General features: G+C 43.2%; 1 protein-coding gene across 2 annotated transcripts in view; it reads left to right on the forward strand.

Annotated features, from left to right (window-relative positions):
- Positions 1 to 958: 958 nt before the first annotated feature.
- The window catches only part of LOC102459884 (fatty acyl-CoA hydrolase precursor, medium chain-like), a 29,607-nt gene continuing 15,015 nt past the window's right edge, over positions 959 to 15,550 (forward strand). For both annotated transcript variants that reach the window (XM_075940075.1, XM_075940076.1), the window contains exons 1-6: positions 959 to 1,221; positions 7,070 to 7,274; positions 8,682 to 8,823; positions 11,580 to 11,713; positions 13,676 to 13,829; positions 15,135 to 15,236. In XM_075940075.1, coding sequence (XP_075796190.1) covers positions 1,149 to 1,221; positions 7,070 to 7,274; positions 8,682 to 8,823; positions 11,580 to 11,713; positions 13,676 to 13,829; positions 15,135 to 15,236 — 810 coding nt within the window. In that variant the 5' untranslated portion in view covers positions 959 to 1,148. The remainder of the gene's footprint in view (positions 1,222 to 7,069; positions 7,275 to 8,681; positions 8,824 to 11,579; positions 11,714 to 13,675; positions 13,830 to 15,134; positions 15,237 to 15,550) is intronic.

Raw genomic sequence — 15,550 nt, forward strand, 5'->3', positions numbered from 1 at the left:
GCAAGAACTCCCCGCCAGTGTAGACAGGCAGCAAGTTTTTGCACAAAAGTGGCCGCTTTTGCGAAAATCATGCCAATGTAGACACAGCCGTCCTGTTTTTTGTTTCAGCTAAACTAGACTAACATGGCTACATTTCTATTACTATTCTTGTTGGACTAGCAAGCCTGAGAGGCAAAAAAGCAATTCTCAATCCTTTTTGAGCTAGGACAGTCACTTGTTGGGGGGGGGAGGGGGGAGAGGTTGAACTCTGTTAATTTTCCATGTGACTTCCCTCTCTCTCTCTCTCTTTCATTAAAAGTTTCCTTCTACACTCAGCCTCTGTGCTTGCAAGTGGGGAAGCATTGCCCAACGGTGTGAATTTTCCAGGCTATTGGGTGGGGGCTCGAGCCTGTTCTGTGTGAGATGGACCCCCTAGATATTGAACCCGGCCCTGGTTGCTGCCGGCCCTACCCAGCAGAGGGGTTACAAATGGAATTTTACATTCCTGCTTGTGACACAAATATCAGTGGTGTGTGCAAGCACACCTTCTGCAGGGTGAACATACTACAACATAAAACGTTCTTCCTGTATGAGGGTACATATCTCTCCTTTTCTAATTGTACTGGTTGGTCTCTAGACAAAAATATTGGCTACATTTGGTTAGTTAGTCTCATAAACATTCTTAATAACGAATCATTGACTATGCTTTTAAACAATAAAATAAAAGATTTCAAAATAATTTCCCATTGAAAATTTCAATTACATCAAATGCCCCTGCAAAATGTTTTGATTTAGTTGAATCAGCATTTTCCAGGGGAAAACTGCTCCATTGGAAAACTGTTGCCAATTTTTGAGCAAAACAGCCAGCTCATCTGGCTGCTTTAACCCTGCACAGGGTTAAAAGATCCAGACAGTCTACAGAATGTCACGCCTTCTTATAGATCATTGTGTTGTAATGTTTGAGTTTACAGTAAGAGCAAGAGTTTTTTTTGACTGTCAAAGAAGGTGAAACCATTATTTCAGGACCGTGCCGAAGTGCTACTGGTTAGTGACTTCAGTGTCTTTTAAACAGCAAACAGTGCAGATCTGAAATTGACAGATGTAACTTTGCACTTTACTGACTGTTTAAAACAGTGAACTGGACCGCTGGCTACTGGTACACCTGCAATATGTCTACTGGTGAAAATACTTTGCTGCTATCCCTGATTATTGCCGCTTGTTTCACAACCCTAACAGCTAATGGTAAGATTTTAAAATATTTTACACTATTGCCTTTCCTGGGGAAACAAAACAATGTGCAGTGCAGTGAATTGGAAACAGCACGGCACAGGTGTGTGATTTTAACATAAGAGTTGGACACTCACAATTTGTTTGGCAGAAATATGAGGGTTGGTCTATTGTGATTCTTACCTGCTTTTCATTTTCCTGTCTTCAAATATGTGCCTGATGGTTGCAACTTTAGTTCTTACAGTGTCTGCATTACTCCCACGTAATTGTGAAGGGCACTCTCCTAGGCTGTGTCCAGACTCAGGGTTTTTTTCGAAAAAAGTAGCCTTTTTTCGAAAAAACTTCACCTGTGTCTAGACTGCAGCCGCGTTCTTTCGAAATTAAATCGAAAGAATGTGGCTTTTCTTTCGACGGTGGTAAACCTAATTCCACGAGGAAGAACGCCTTCTTTCGAAAGTGCTCTTTTGAAAGAAGGCGTTCTTGACAGCAAACAGGCTTTTTAGAAAGAGAGCATCCAGACTCACTGGGTGCTTTCTTTCGAAAAAGCGGCTTGCTTTTTCGAAATTCCGCGTGCAGTCTAGACGCGCTCTTTCGAAAGAGGCTTGCAGTCTAGACATAGCCCTAGTGGGACAGGTATAGACGTATTAATATTCAGTAACTAGTACTGCTTGATGAGCAATAAAACTACTTGTTTAGAGCTACAGATTTACACAGATCCTTCCAAGCAGCAAGTTCCATTCCTTCCCAAGGAGCCTGGAGCTCAGTTGGGTCTGAATCAGACTTAGGGCACTTTTTCAGAGGGCTCAAAGTTTCCCCCACATTAGTGCCAGAGGCTGTTGGCATGCATAGGGCAGGAGAGATAATAAATAGCACAACCAGGGGCTCTCTGTATTACAAGCATGGTCTGCTGCCAGGTTATGAAGCATGGTTAAAGTCCACTCCCTTGCACACCACTCTGAAACCATGTTATTAATACTAAATGGGGTAAGTGGTGCTGTGACTAAATTTCCAGGACTGGTTGTACTTGGGGCAAAATCTTACTGGAGTTGTTCTGGAAATGAATCTGGTCCTATATGCACAGCTAAAAGCAGAATTCTGTATGGTCAGTGCAATACACCACTGGCCAAGGGAATTCTCTTGGGTTAGATTCAGTTCAGGGTAAAAGATACCAGACCGGACTAAGCTGCACTGCCTGCACATCCTTTTGCTGCCACTTCCCCACACTTTACAAATTCTTTCCCATGGCCCAGTGCTTAAACTGGGATAGACTGCAAGCGGTCACAGGCTCAAAAAAAATGAAGCCCAATTGCTGATGGGTGCACTATAAGCACTGTTTTACCAGAGTGGCAGCTTCCAGATCATGATAGACAGCCCTCTGCCCCACTTTTTTCAGATGGCTTTAAATATTCCCTTGGCTATTTTTTACTCTTAAGATTTGCGTAGTGAGACACCATGACATCCACAGCAGGTTGGGTGATTAATTCACTTTTGATATTAGCAATCACTAACTATGTTTTCTCTGCTACATTGTGTATAACACACACTGGCTCTACAGATTACATTTTTAAGCCTCATGTTCAGGTGCTGGGGTAGTATAATTAATAAATAATAATAATAATAGAATGCAGCCTCATTTCTTAGACATGTTGGCTGTGTCTAGACTGGCAAGTTTTTCCGCAAAATCATCTGCTTTTGCGGAAAAATTTGCCAGCTGTCTACACTGCCGCTTGAATTTCCGGAAAAGCACTAACGATCTCATGTAAGATTGTCGGTGCTTTTCCGGAAATACTATGCTGCTCCCGTTCGGGCAAAAGTCTTTTTCCAAAAGACTTTTGCGCAAAAGGGCCAGTGTAGACAGCACAGTACTGTTTTCCGCAAAAAAGCCCTGATTGCGAAAAAGGCAATCGGGGCTTTTTTGCGGAAAACCGTGTCTAGATTGGCCACGGACGCTTTTCCGCAAAAAGTGCTTTTGCGGAAAAGCATCCTGCCAATCTAGATGCGCTTTTCCGAAAATGCTTTTAACAGAAAACTTTTCCGTTAAAAGCATTTTCAGAAAATCATGCCACTGGAGACGTAGACGTTCTGAAAACTGAATTATATAACTACTAGAAAATGTACCCAGCGTTGCTCAGGTCCTTAATTCAATTTTGGTTTTCTTCATTTAAATCATTGCTCTATAGTGGTGCTGGGGACGAAGGGTTCAGTGTACGCTGGCTGTCCTGGGAGCCCTCTCTCATCATAGCAGCTTGGGGACAGGTGAGAAGCGCCTCTTTATGGCTGCTGCAGCTCCAGTGGGCACAAACAAGGGAGAAGTTAGGAATGTTAAAGACTAGTTGACTAGTCGATTCCCGTCCCAACCTTGCTGCCTCTATCAGATAGCGAGAGTACTTGAAAGCGGCAGCGCCGCACAGCTGATCCCTGGCTCAGCTGTGTGGCGCTGATCCTGGGAACAGCTGTGCAGTGCTGAGTGCATGGAGCCCGGGCTCGGCTGGGGACTTCAGCTGATCCTGGGCTCCAACACGGCATTCCCCCAGCTGACCCCAGGCTCCATGCGCACAGTGCTGCACAGCTAACCCCTGGCTCAGCTGTGCGGTGCTGCCCCCTTTGAAAAGAGGAAGTGCAGAAGTGCCGATCGACTAGTCGAGTAGTCGATGAACCACTAGTGAACATCCTTAGGAGAAGTGCATGTCCCCTGGCTGGAGCAGGTCCAGGTTCATCTGCCTCCTGCGTTTTCCAGCTACAGTGAGGAATGGAACAAACTGAGCACTTTCCCCTTGCTTCTTGATGGGAACAGCCGGCAATGTTCCCATACAAATGGAGGGGAGGCTCCCAGCTCCTTTCACCTGCCTGGTAATTCTGTCTCTTTTCTGTATGGTCTTATGAATCCCTGTGCACTTGGAGTGGGCTGGATCTTCAGCTCTCCTCCTTCCCCACACACATAATCAAATCCTTATCTTGGGGTTTGTCTAGACTACATCCCTCTGACGACAGTTGATTGAAGCACTGCAACGACTGGGATGAGGGATAGCCCAAGGCTATCAGATGTTAATATTGGACATGCTTCCATCTTTAAATTGAAGTCAATGGCAAAACTCCCAGGATACGTCTACACTGCAGCGCTATTTCGTGATACTTCCGGTATACTTTGCAACAAGCCCATTATTTTGAAATATAGCGGGGGCACTATTCTGATGTCCCTGTAAACCTCATTCCACAAAGATTAAGGGACTTCTCAGAATAGCGGTTTATTTTGAAATTTGGCACTGTGTAGACAACGCCAAATTATGAAATAAGGTATTTTGAGATTAAGCTGAAATAAGCTACGCCATTTGCATAGCTCAAATTGAGTAGCTTATTTTGCGCTTAGGATGCAGTGTAGATGCTCCCACATTGCTTTTGTTGGTGGCCAGCTCTTCTCCCCTTGTCAAGATAGTTAAAGAAATACTGTTGTTGTTTTAAAACAATAATAATGCAGAGCATGGCAATCAACATTGTTATCAAGTCCCCCCCCCCCCCGCCCGGGGTTTATGAAAATTGGCTTATGACAGTGTTGTCTTCAAGTCTTCATTGTCAAGTCCAAGTCGAGTCTCGAGTCCCTACAGTCACTTTCGAGTCAAGTCCCAAGTCAAGTCTCAAATCTTAATTTAAAAAATGTCAAGTCACTTTTATACAAACCATCAATATCGGCATTTTCGGACAATTTTTTCAGTAAGTCGATTTAACAAAATTAGCAAGTCTCCAGTCAAGTCTCAAGTCACAAATAATGAACCCAAGTCGAGTCTAAAGTTGAGTCACCTAGGTGACTTAAGTCGGACTCAAGTTCAAGTCGTGGGACTCGAATCAATAACTCTGGCTTATGAATATGCATAACTCAAAGAGGCTTTAGGCAAGATGCATCATTTGACATACCATTTTTAAAGTTACAATCTGCTGAATGTGTATTTCTATTTCTATGCACGTATCATTCTTGTATATAAAGTTAGAAATATGAAGTCTGAATCTGTTATAAGTCTAGATGTCCTAATGAAGGTCATTAATGATACTTTAGAAACACAATGGCTCAATACTCAAACCAACAGCCTGTGAACAGCCTTGTTTTTCCTGTAAGCCTGGATAGTGGTTGGTCCCTAGGGGTATGTCTACACTACCCCGCTAGTTCGAACAAGTGGGGTAATGTAGGCATACCGCAATTGCAAATGAAGCCAGGGATTTGAATTTCCCGGGCTCCATTTGCATAAGCGGGGCGCCGCCATTTTTAAATCCCCACTCGTTCGAACCCTGTGCCGCGCGGCTACACGCGGCATGAACTAGGTAGTTCGAACTAGGCTTCCTAGTTCGAACTACCGTTACTCCTCGTGGAATGAGGAGTAACGGTAGTTCGAACTAGGAAGCCTAGTTCGAACTACCTAGTTCGTGCTGTGTGTAACCACGCAGCACGGGGTTCAAACGAGCGGGGATTTAAAAATGGCGGCGCCCCGCTTATGCAAATGAAGCCCGGGAAATTCAAATCCTGGGCTTCATTTGCAAGTGCGGTATGCCTACATTACCCCGCTAGTTCGAACTAGCGGGGTAGTGTAGACATACCCTAGGACATGTGGTCAGGCCACTTGATGCTGGAACCCATTTTGGATCTTGTACTTTTCCACTCAAGGTGAGAAAAGTTTGAACTGAACACAATTCCTGCCTTGGGAATGCATAGCCAACAATTAATCAACATAACAATGCATGATGCCAACTTCAATGTTATGCAACAAGTTGCCTGTAAAGTACAATATAATCTGATAATAAATGAATGCAATATATAGACAAAGGTTGCCAACCTTTCAGGATTGTCCTAGAATCCAAGGAGTTAAAGATTAATCATTAATTGAAGATTATGCCAAGTGATGAAAACACCAGGAATACATCCAACCAAAATTAGCAACTCTAATACAGCTCTCTCATAGCATGGTTAAACTTAAAAGTAGATATGATTTGAGGTTGAGTTTTTTTTACTTACTCATGAATACTTATTCAAATATTCTGTATGAAAGGTTTAAATTAAAAAATCAAAGGTATATTCATAAACATCTGAAGCACTTAGAAACCTACAAGGTGTGACAGACCCAGACCAGTTGGCTACCACAGTCTGATGGAAGGTAGATATGCTGGCCTCTGAGTGGACAGTTTTCTCTTCCATGAGAACCAGGGCAGAGGCTGCTGCAGCATAATCAGGAAGAGCCTGGGGCTAATTCAAAGTTTGCCTGAAGCAGCAGACTAATTAGAACACCTGCAGCCCATTAAGGATTTGCTGGAGCAAGTTTAAAAGGCTTCCCTTCAGGGTGGGCCAGCAGGCTAAGGACCGGAAGAGAGGGGGAGGGGAGGGAAGGGAAAGAGGAGGAGAAGAAAGACATGGTCTAGTGCCAGGAGAAAGGTATGGGGAGGAGTTGGTTGGGGGAGGTGACTCAAGGAAAAGCTGCATCTCTAGTGATGGAGGAATTACTACCTGCTGCTGCTGTTGCTGCTGCTGCTGCTGCTGCAGCCATTAGGGTCCCTTGGCTTGAACCTGGAGCAGAGGGTGGGCCTGGATTACCCCAATTCCTCCCCACTCCACTACAAAGACTACTGCTGAAGAGGGAATTTGGGACTAAAGAGGAGTTTACCTCAAACCTGTTGGACTGGCCTATAATGAAGATGTCTCAGTACGCTGTGACCCTTGCCTCTAGTAAAGGGCAAGATGCTATGTGGAGGTGCCCCTGTCAGCCTCTGAGGCAAACACTATCCCCCTAGAAGCTCAGGATCCCCTGAGGCAAGGCCAGCGCTCTGCCACACAAGTTATTTTGACCCTACTGACATAATCTGATTTTATGCATACATTTCACAGGACAAAAGGCTCCACACCCAGAAGTGGTTACTAAATATGGGAAACTGCGAGGACAGCAAATCAAAGTTGATGGAGCTGAAAGATCTGTAAAGGTTTTTCTGGGAATACCTTTTGCAAAGCCACCTGTTGGACCGTTGCGATTTTCCCCACCGGAACCAGCTGAGCCATGGAAGGGCCTCAGAGATGCAACTTTCTACCCACCCATGTAAGACAACGACATGAACATTTGGATGGGTAGGAATGTGTAATGTGGAAAACACGGGGGGTGCATCTAGACTGGCAAGATTTTGTGCAAAAGCGGCCGCTTTTCCGCAAAAACTTGCCAGCTGTCTACACTGGCCGCTTGAATTTGCGCAAGAACACTGACGATCTAATGTAAGATTGTCAGTGTTCTTGCGCAAATACTTTGACGCTCCCGCTCGAGAAAAAGCCCTCTTGCGCAAATGTATTTGCGCAAGAGGGTCAGTGTAGACAGGCAACATGAATTTATTGAGATCGCGGCTTTCTTGCACGAAATCGCGTCTATACTGGCCATGGATGCTTTTGCGCAAAAGCACTTTTTGCGCAAAGGCACCCGTGACAATCTAGATGCTCTTTTGCAGAAATACTTTTAATGGAAAAACTTTTCCGTTAAAAGCATTTCCGCAAAATCATGCCTGTCTAGACACAGCACCTGAGTGTCAGCATTATATGTCTACACTTGCACCCTAGTTTGAACTAGAGATGCCAATGCAGGCATTCAAAATTGTCAGTGAAGTGGGGATTTAACTATCCTGCGCTTCATTAGCATGATCTCGCTGGTGCATTACTCCGAATTCCAGCTTTTTCAAAAGTGAAACGTGCTGGAGAGATCATGCCAATGAAGCATGGGATATTTAAATCCCCACTTCATTGAACATTTCAAATGCCTGCATTTGCGTCCCTAGTTCAAACTAGAGTGCAAGTGTAAACATACGCTAAGGGAAAAATAAGTCTAGTGAAATAAGCTGTGGTGGAACTGTTTAATTGGGGTTTGTTAGTGCCTCTAGACTGTTAATTTAAGTAAGTTTTAAAGGTATGTCCCAGAATATTGATTTGGCTTTAGAAACAGACCACTCCTACTCTTCATCAATTATGTTTTCCTCAGTGATTTTTAAATTTCCAATAAGTAGTGTTTATGAAACACCGCTCTTCTTCAGTTCTACTCCTGACATATAAGGAACATTGGAGGGTCTAAATGAGTCACTTTCCCAGAGTTACATATCTAAAGTTGAGGGCCGTTTATTCCATTGAGGGTCTTATTCTGCCTTCGTCACTGTAGTGACAACATGCCTTCCAACAGTGTATTAAGTGATGTGATTGATAGCTATAATATACTAGCTGATTGGGTTACATAAGATGGACAAAAATCCATTTGCCTTTCCACTGAATGACAGTATTGGCTGTCAGTAACAGGTAAGAAAATGTTTGTTAAAAATGGAGAACAGTGATATGATTCTCCATTATCAACAATCTGGAAACCTGTCACTGGGGGTCTTGCTGTATTTATTGTGGATAGAGCATCTGACAGGTTTTGTTACTATGATTGGGTTAAATATTATTTTCAATTAATTAACTTGTTTTAATGATTAAGGTGCCTACAGGATCCAGTGGCTGGGCAGCAGCTATCTGACGCATTTACTAACAGAAAAGAAAAACTTCCTTTCCGAGTTTCTGAAGACTGTTTGTTTTTAAACGTGTACACACCTGCCAGTTCGGACACAGACATGTTACCTGTAAGCAACATTACTGCAAAATTGGTGTAACTCTATGGATCAAATTATACCTTGGTAAAAATGGGCACAACTTCTCTTGAGGTCAGTGCCTACATATTACAGGGCTCAATTTGAATCTATAAGGCTATGTCTACACTACAGATAAGATTGAAGCAGCCATAGTTGATCTTCTGGGGTTCAAATTAGAGTGCCTACTGAAGACACACTAATTTGAACTGAGGGGGCACTCCTGTCGATGCCAGTAGTCCTGCTTCTCTGAGAAGTAAGGGCAGTTGAAGGGAAAGTGTGCTCTGTTTGATTTCTTGCAGTGTGGATGGTGCCAAAATTTGAATTAAAGTACTTTGACATCTGCTATGTAATTATACCTATCTCGTAGAACTGGAACGGACCTCCAGAGATCATCAAGTCTAGTCCCCTGCCCTCACAGGAGGACCAAGTATCATCCCCAACAAGTTTGCCCCAGATCCCGAATGGTTCTCTCAAGGATTGAGTTCTCACCCCTGGGTTTAGCAGACCAGGGCTCAAACCCCTGAGCTATCCCTCCCCCGTATGAACATAGTTGAAGTTGTGTATCTTAATTTGAACTTACTCCTGGTTTTCAGTAGGGGATAAAAGAAACTTCACAGCACTTTACTATTGTGTGCAAATTTATAGGTACAGTTTTAGAGGCTGGTCTGATTTTCAAAAGCAATCTATTTAGTTGCATGTTCATATTTTTTTAAATATTTGCTAATACTTACAACATACAAGCCTTCTAATATTTTACAATTTAAATATTTACTGAAGTGATAAATAATTATTGTATGTAACAAAATTTCATTTATAAAATTCCAAAAAGAGAAGAATGAAGTACTGTAAATAGTAAAATTATGCCATCATAAAGGAATGACTTGCATGCTATTGCTCAGTTTGGTGGTTTCTTATTTTTAAAATTCCAAAAAGAGAAGAATGAAGTACTGTAAATAGTAAAATTATGCCATCATAAAGGAATGACTTGCATGCTATTGCCTCAGTTTGGTGGTTTCTTATTTTATTTCCCATTTTCTGTTGTTGTAACTCAGAACTTTCCAAATCTCTTGAACATCTATTCTATTCTTCATGCCATTCTGTATATTTCATACCATGTGGCTACGTCTACACTGGCATGATTTTCCGAAAATGCTTTTAACGGAAAACTTTTCCGTTAAAAGCATTTTCGGAAAAGCACGTCTAGATTGGCAGGATACTTTTCTGCAAAAGCACTTTTTGCGGAAAAGTGTCCGTGGCCAATCTAGACGCGCTTTTCCACAAAAAAGCCCCGATCGCCATTTTCGCGACCGGGGCTTTTTTGCGGAAAACACTACTGTGCTGTTTACACTGGCCCTTTTGCGCAAAGTCTTTCGGGAAAATACTTTTGCCCAAACGGGAGCAGCATAGTATTTCCGGAAAAGCACTGATGATCTTACATGAGATCGTCAGTGCTTTTCCGGAAATTCAAGCAGCCAGTGTAGACAGCTGGCAAATTTTTCCGCAAAATCACATGATTTTGTGGAAAAACTTGCCAGTCTAGACACAGCCTGTGAGTTTTCTTAGATCTGAGATCCAAAAAGACTGATATAGCCTGCCAGATTCTGGAAGGCCATCCTATTTTCCTAATTAAGCCAAAAAAACTTTGAAAATAGAATCTGTTAGTGTAAGAAGTATTCTGAAAGAACACTTGGCATTGAAGAACCAAGGTAACTATTCCCTTTCTTTGTTCCCCTTTTTTCTCTACCTCCTACCCCAATTAAAAAAAAATAAAACCCAAAGCTCCATACAATTTGTAACCAACAAATCTGGGTCAATTTTTTCCCATATTTTTCTGCTTCCAAGTTATATTCCCATTCCTTTCCCTTTGTCTGTGTCTTTAGATTGTAAACACTACAAAACAGAGCATTATTATAATATGAATATTTAATAAAGATAATTTCTCAGACTTTTTCAAGTATGAAAACTTTATACCACTTTTTTTTTTTTACTATACTTTCAAGCAGCTGGGCCAGCACAATTGTAGTGTTGTGCAGTAGCATAAAATGGTACCTCATCACAGCAAAAATAGCAATCTTTTATTTGATTTTTATCGGGGTGTTACAGATTCAAGTAAATAGATCAGGGCTTATGCACTTACTTCAAAATAACAGAGCATCCACCCTACCAACCTCATTTTAAAAAAAAGGAGCTGTTTATTTGGAAATAACTCCTGCTTTCCATGTAGAATAATGCTTATTTCAAAACCGTTATTTCAAAACAGCAGTAGTGTGGATGCTCCGCTGCTGCTATTTTGAAATACCTACTCCCCAGAGTCATTCAAAGTAATTACCCCACAGTGCTCCCTCGGGCTCTAAGTCAAGGTAGCACATCCACAGTAATGGTACATCTACACAGCAGCGTTATTTTGGAGTAACTGATGTTGCAATACAAGCCTTTATTTTGAAATAATGTTGAACTGGAGGACTTCTTACTCTGACTCCTGTAACCCTCATTTCATGAGGATTAAGGGAAGCTGAAGGAAGAGGGTTCTTCCTTTAACTTCCTGCTGTGTAGTCAGCATCAAAAGCCGACTTAAGCTATTTCAACTTAAGGTATGCAATTGACGTAGCTAAAGTTGCGTGGCTTAATTTGACTTTTAGTTGCGCTGTGTAGCCTGCCTCAGACTAATTTTGAAATAGATATTTTGGGAGTTATTTTGAAATTTCCTAATGTAGACATGCTTTTATTCTCTACCTGCTTTTATTCAGGTTATGGTATGGATCCATGGAGGTGGATTAGTGATTGGTGCAGCTTCAACATATGATGGGTCAGCACTGACAGCCTTTGAAAATGTGGTGGTTGTAACAATTCAGTACAGACTAGGGATCCTTGGATATTTTAGGTAAGACATTGTGCCCTAAGTGCACACAGAATAATATTTCCGTTTTCAGATATATTTTGAACACCATTACAATCTGATTTCTTTGATCTGCTTTATTTTGATTGAATTCAGGGGAAGCTGAAGAAAATATCAGTCCTTTCCTCAGTGGAGAGGAAAATCTGACCTGAAAAACATCATCTTGTTGAAGTTTGGGTTAATTCTTAGGCGTGGTTGTTTAATCTGTGCATTTAAAATGCACTCATTATGGTAGCACTGATGTATTCAAGCCTTGATTTAACAGGGTGTTTAAGGCAATTGTGCCTAACTTGAAGCACAGGAGTCGTCCCATCAACTTCATTACTTCTTGCTGAATTGGGGCATTAGGGTGATTGTCGTTTACTCTGTATTCATCACTATAGTATCTCAGCACCAAAAGGCATTGTCATTCTCTGCAGTGCAGTATGAGTAGACACATCTGTACTAGCTTTAATTTAGCTAGCACAGCTAAGCAGTGAAGACGTGGTGGCATGGAATCCAGCTGCACAGCCCCTTGGAATCTTGAGTTTGTACTTCCACAAAGGTCTGTGCTGCTTGGCTTCACTGTTATTTTTAACCACAGTACCTAGATTAAAGCTAGTGCTGATATAATTATACAGCCTGCAATCACACCTCCAACAGCAGCATAGACATACCCTTAGATCAGGGGTTCCCAAACTTTTTGACATGGGGACCAGTAAATCCATTCACGAGCTTTCGGAGGACCGGTAACATTCATTTGCATATTTGCATATTCATTAAGCAAATTATGAATATGCAAATACGGTAGTTTTGGTCCTCCCAAAGCCCCCAGAGCCAGCTATAGCAAAGCTTTTGATACGGCCACCCACAATATTCTTACCAGCAAGTTAAGGGAATATGGATTGGAAAAATGGACTGTAATCCAATAAAACCCTGCACCACCACATCATGTATTGAAAAGGGGCTCATTTCTTTTCAGAAAGCTGACACCATCTTTGGAATTTTGTATCCATATTCTCATTCCGGATGGTGAATGCACCAGGTTCTCTCCATTCTGACACATTGTAGTGCCTTTAAACCTCACTGTCAGTAGTGGGGATATTTAAAAGGCACTGCCTTAAAATTTTTATTTAGGATCTGCATGCGTCCTGAACTGTCCTGCTCACTGCTGGCCGAGTCTACCCCCCGGCCAGCCCAGCTGACCCCGCCAGCCGATTCTCTCCTGATCTCTCAGGGCAAGCCCTGCTGCCCCAGCGAGCTGGTTTCCCCCCCCCCCCCCCCCGATCTCCCCTGGCCAACCCCACTGCCCCCCCACCCCGGCCAACCCTGCCCCGAGATCTCCCTCAGCCAGCTTCACTGCCCCCGCCAGCCGGTTCACACCCCTGCGATCTGCCCTGGCCAGCCCTGCTTCCACCGGTTCCCCTTCCTATCTCCCCCGGGCATCTCCACTGCCCCGACCCTGCTTCCCTGTGGCCCATAACCAACCCCTCCTCTCCCCTCCACAGCCAGAAATAAGAGCTCACCTGGTAACACTCACTATGCCCCTGCTGGGAGCCTGAAACATACGGCTGCATCCGCCCAGCCTGGCTGAGGGCTTGGGGAACCCAGCGCTGCACGGACAGTCCGGGAGCCCGGAACACCCTGGCAGCCACGCTGAGGCTCGGTATTCTTTTCCCACAGCCCGGTAACGGGCCGCGGCCCATAGTTTGGGAAACGCTGCCTTAGATTATGCTCCACTAGCATCTAGGGCTAGGAGTGTGATTTAGATAACTGATGCTAGTCCTCACCTGAGTTTTCCAAAGTTCAGTGTTTTCTCACTTGTTTTCTGACACTGCCAACAGCTCCAATTTCAGGCGTTTGCTTCATTGCCAGCTGAGATATTATCCTTGGCTATATTTTATATAACACAATGAATGTGATAAAACTCCAGGCAATCTATTTCCCTTTCTGTTCTCTTGCTATCAGTTCTGGTGATGAACATGCTCGTGGAAACTGGGGCTATTTGGATCAAGTGGCAGCTCTCCAGTGGATTCAAGAAAATATTGAGTATTTTGGAGGAGATCCAGGATCTGTCACTATATTTGGCGAGTCCGCGGGAGGAGTCAGCGTTTCTGCCCTTGTAAGTTTACAGTGATGGCTAATGACTTTAAAAACTGCCCCATATTTGTATTGTGAGTAAAAAGTCAGGGAGATGAGGAGAGGGATGATAATAGTGGAGGTTGAAGAAGCTGGGAATCACAGGACATCAAACTTCTTTAACAGAGAGTTTGATATTATAGAATCTCTTAATTGATTAAATTCTTTTTTCATATAATCTCCTATTTGTTTTAACAGACCAAGTATTGATTCCTCTTTAGCTAACTTGAGTACTGCATTATTTTAAACAGCTGACATAGGGTGCGAAATTGTGGCCACAGAGAATAAAATTCACCCCAATGTAAAAATTCCAAGTTAGTGCCTAAGATCTGCATTAAGGATCACTTGCATATACTTTCACCCAGTCTAGGTGAGCAACCATGGTATCAGCACATAACAGATAGACATGCATCTGGGCTCCATTACATGCCACATGATTAGTTAGTTAGTTAGTTAGTTAGTTAGTTAGTTAGTTAATCTCAGCATATTTAGAATCAGGAGGATAATCTGCACTAGGCTGTGTGGGTTTGGAAGTAAATCAGACCTTGCAACTACTTTTAAAACTGAAATAATGGTATTCAAATGTACCGTAAATTAGTGAATATAACCCGCATCCATGTATAACACGCACTCATATATTACCTGCAGCTTTTCTATCGTGTTTAAAAAAAATTAGATTATCTGCGGACATATGTAACCTGCAGAGACTTCTGCCTCCTTCATAAAAGGTGGTCTTTGGTGCCCGGTGGGAGATGTGGCGGCATCAGAAGTGCTGCCACTTGGGCCAGTGCAGCAGCCCCGGGCACTTGAGCAGCAGCGCCGAGGTGAGGAGATAGCCGCCCAGCATAGAGAGCAAACACAAAGTGATGGCCATCCTGCTGCCAGTGAGCCAGCCGGCCTGCAGGAGGGGAGCCGTGCTCGCGCCCAGGCCCACCCCGCGCAGCCGCAGCCAGGTGCCACCCACCCTCCTCCAGGCGGGGGGAACGGAGAGCACAATGCAGGCATGCTGGAAGCTTGTCAGGCCCTTCCTGCACCCCTGCAGCAGAGCTGACCCAGTTCTAATGGGGGGGGAGCAGAAAAGCTTAGGGGAACTGATGCTCCCAGGGGGATTTCAAGGAGTAAAAATCAACTTGTATAAGACGTGGACATGTACATCCTGCAGGAGGCAGGGTTTGTAAAAATGTATATAACCTGCAGGTTATATTCACTAATATACGGGTAATTCCTGACACTGCAGTTCATGATCAAAATAGACTGTTTGTACACTCCCTCTTTTCCTGCTTTTTAGGTCTTATCTCCTCTGGCAAAGGGCTTGTTCCATAAGGCCATCTCAGAGAGTGGAGTTGCAAGCAAGGCTTTGTTTACCGCTCATCCTGAAGCACAAGCTAATGTATGTTCTTTGTAATATTGAGTCTACATTTGTAAAAACTGGGACCTGATTTGCACCTGTAAAAATGTAGATATGAGCACCTACATTTCTTTTTGGAAATAAGAAAACTGCATGGCTTATATTTTGATTCTCAAATACCCATTTATATGTGGACTTAAAATAATGGCATGTTCAAATCCACAGAGGCACATGTATGTACATGTTTCTAGCTTAGACTTAACTCCCACTTTTGAAAAGATATGGGCCCCAGCATCCCATTGTAAACAAAGTTATTGTGGTTTTGTGGCTAGACTGCAGCAGGGGTAGTCAATAGG

Source organism: Pelodiscus sinensis, chromosome 12, assembly GCF_049634645.1.
Source record: "Pelodiscus sinensis isolate JC-2024 chromosome 12, ASM4963464v1, whole genome shotgun sequence".
NCBI lineage: Eukaryota > Metazoa > Chordata > Testudines > Trionychidae > Pelodiscus > Pelodiscus sinensis.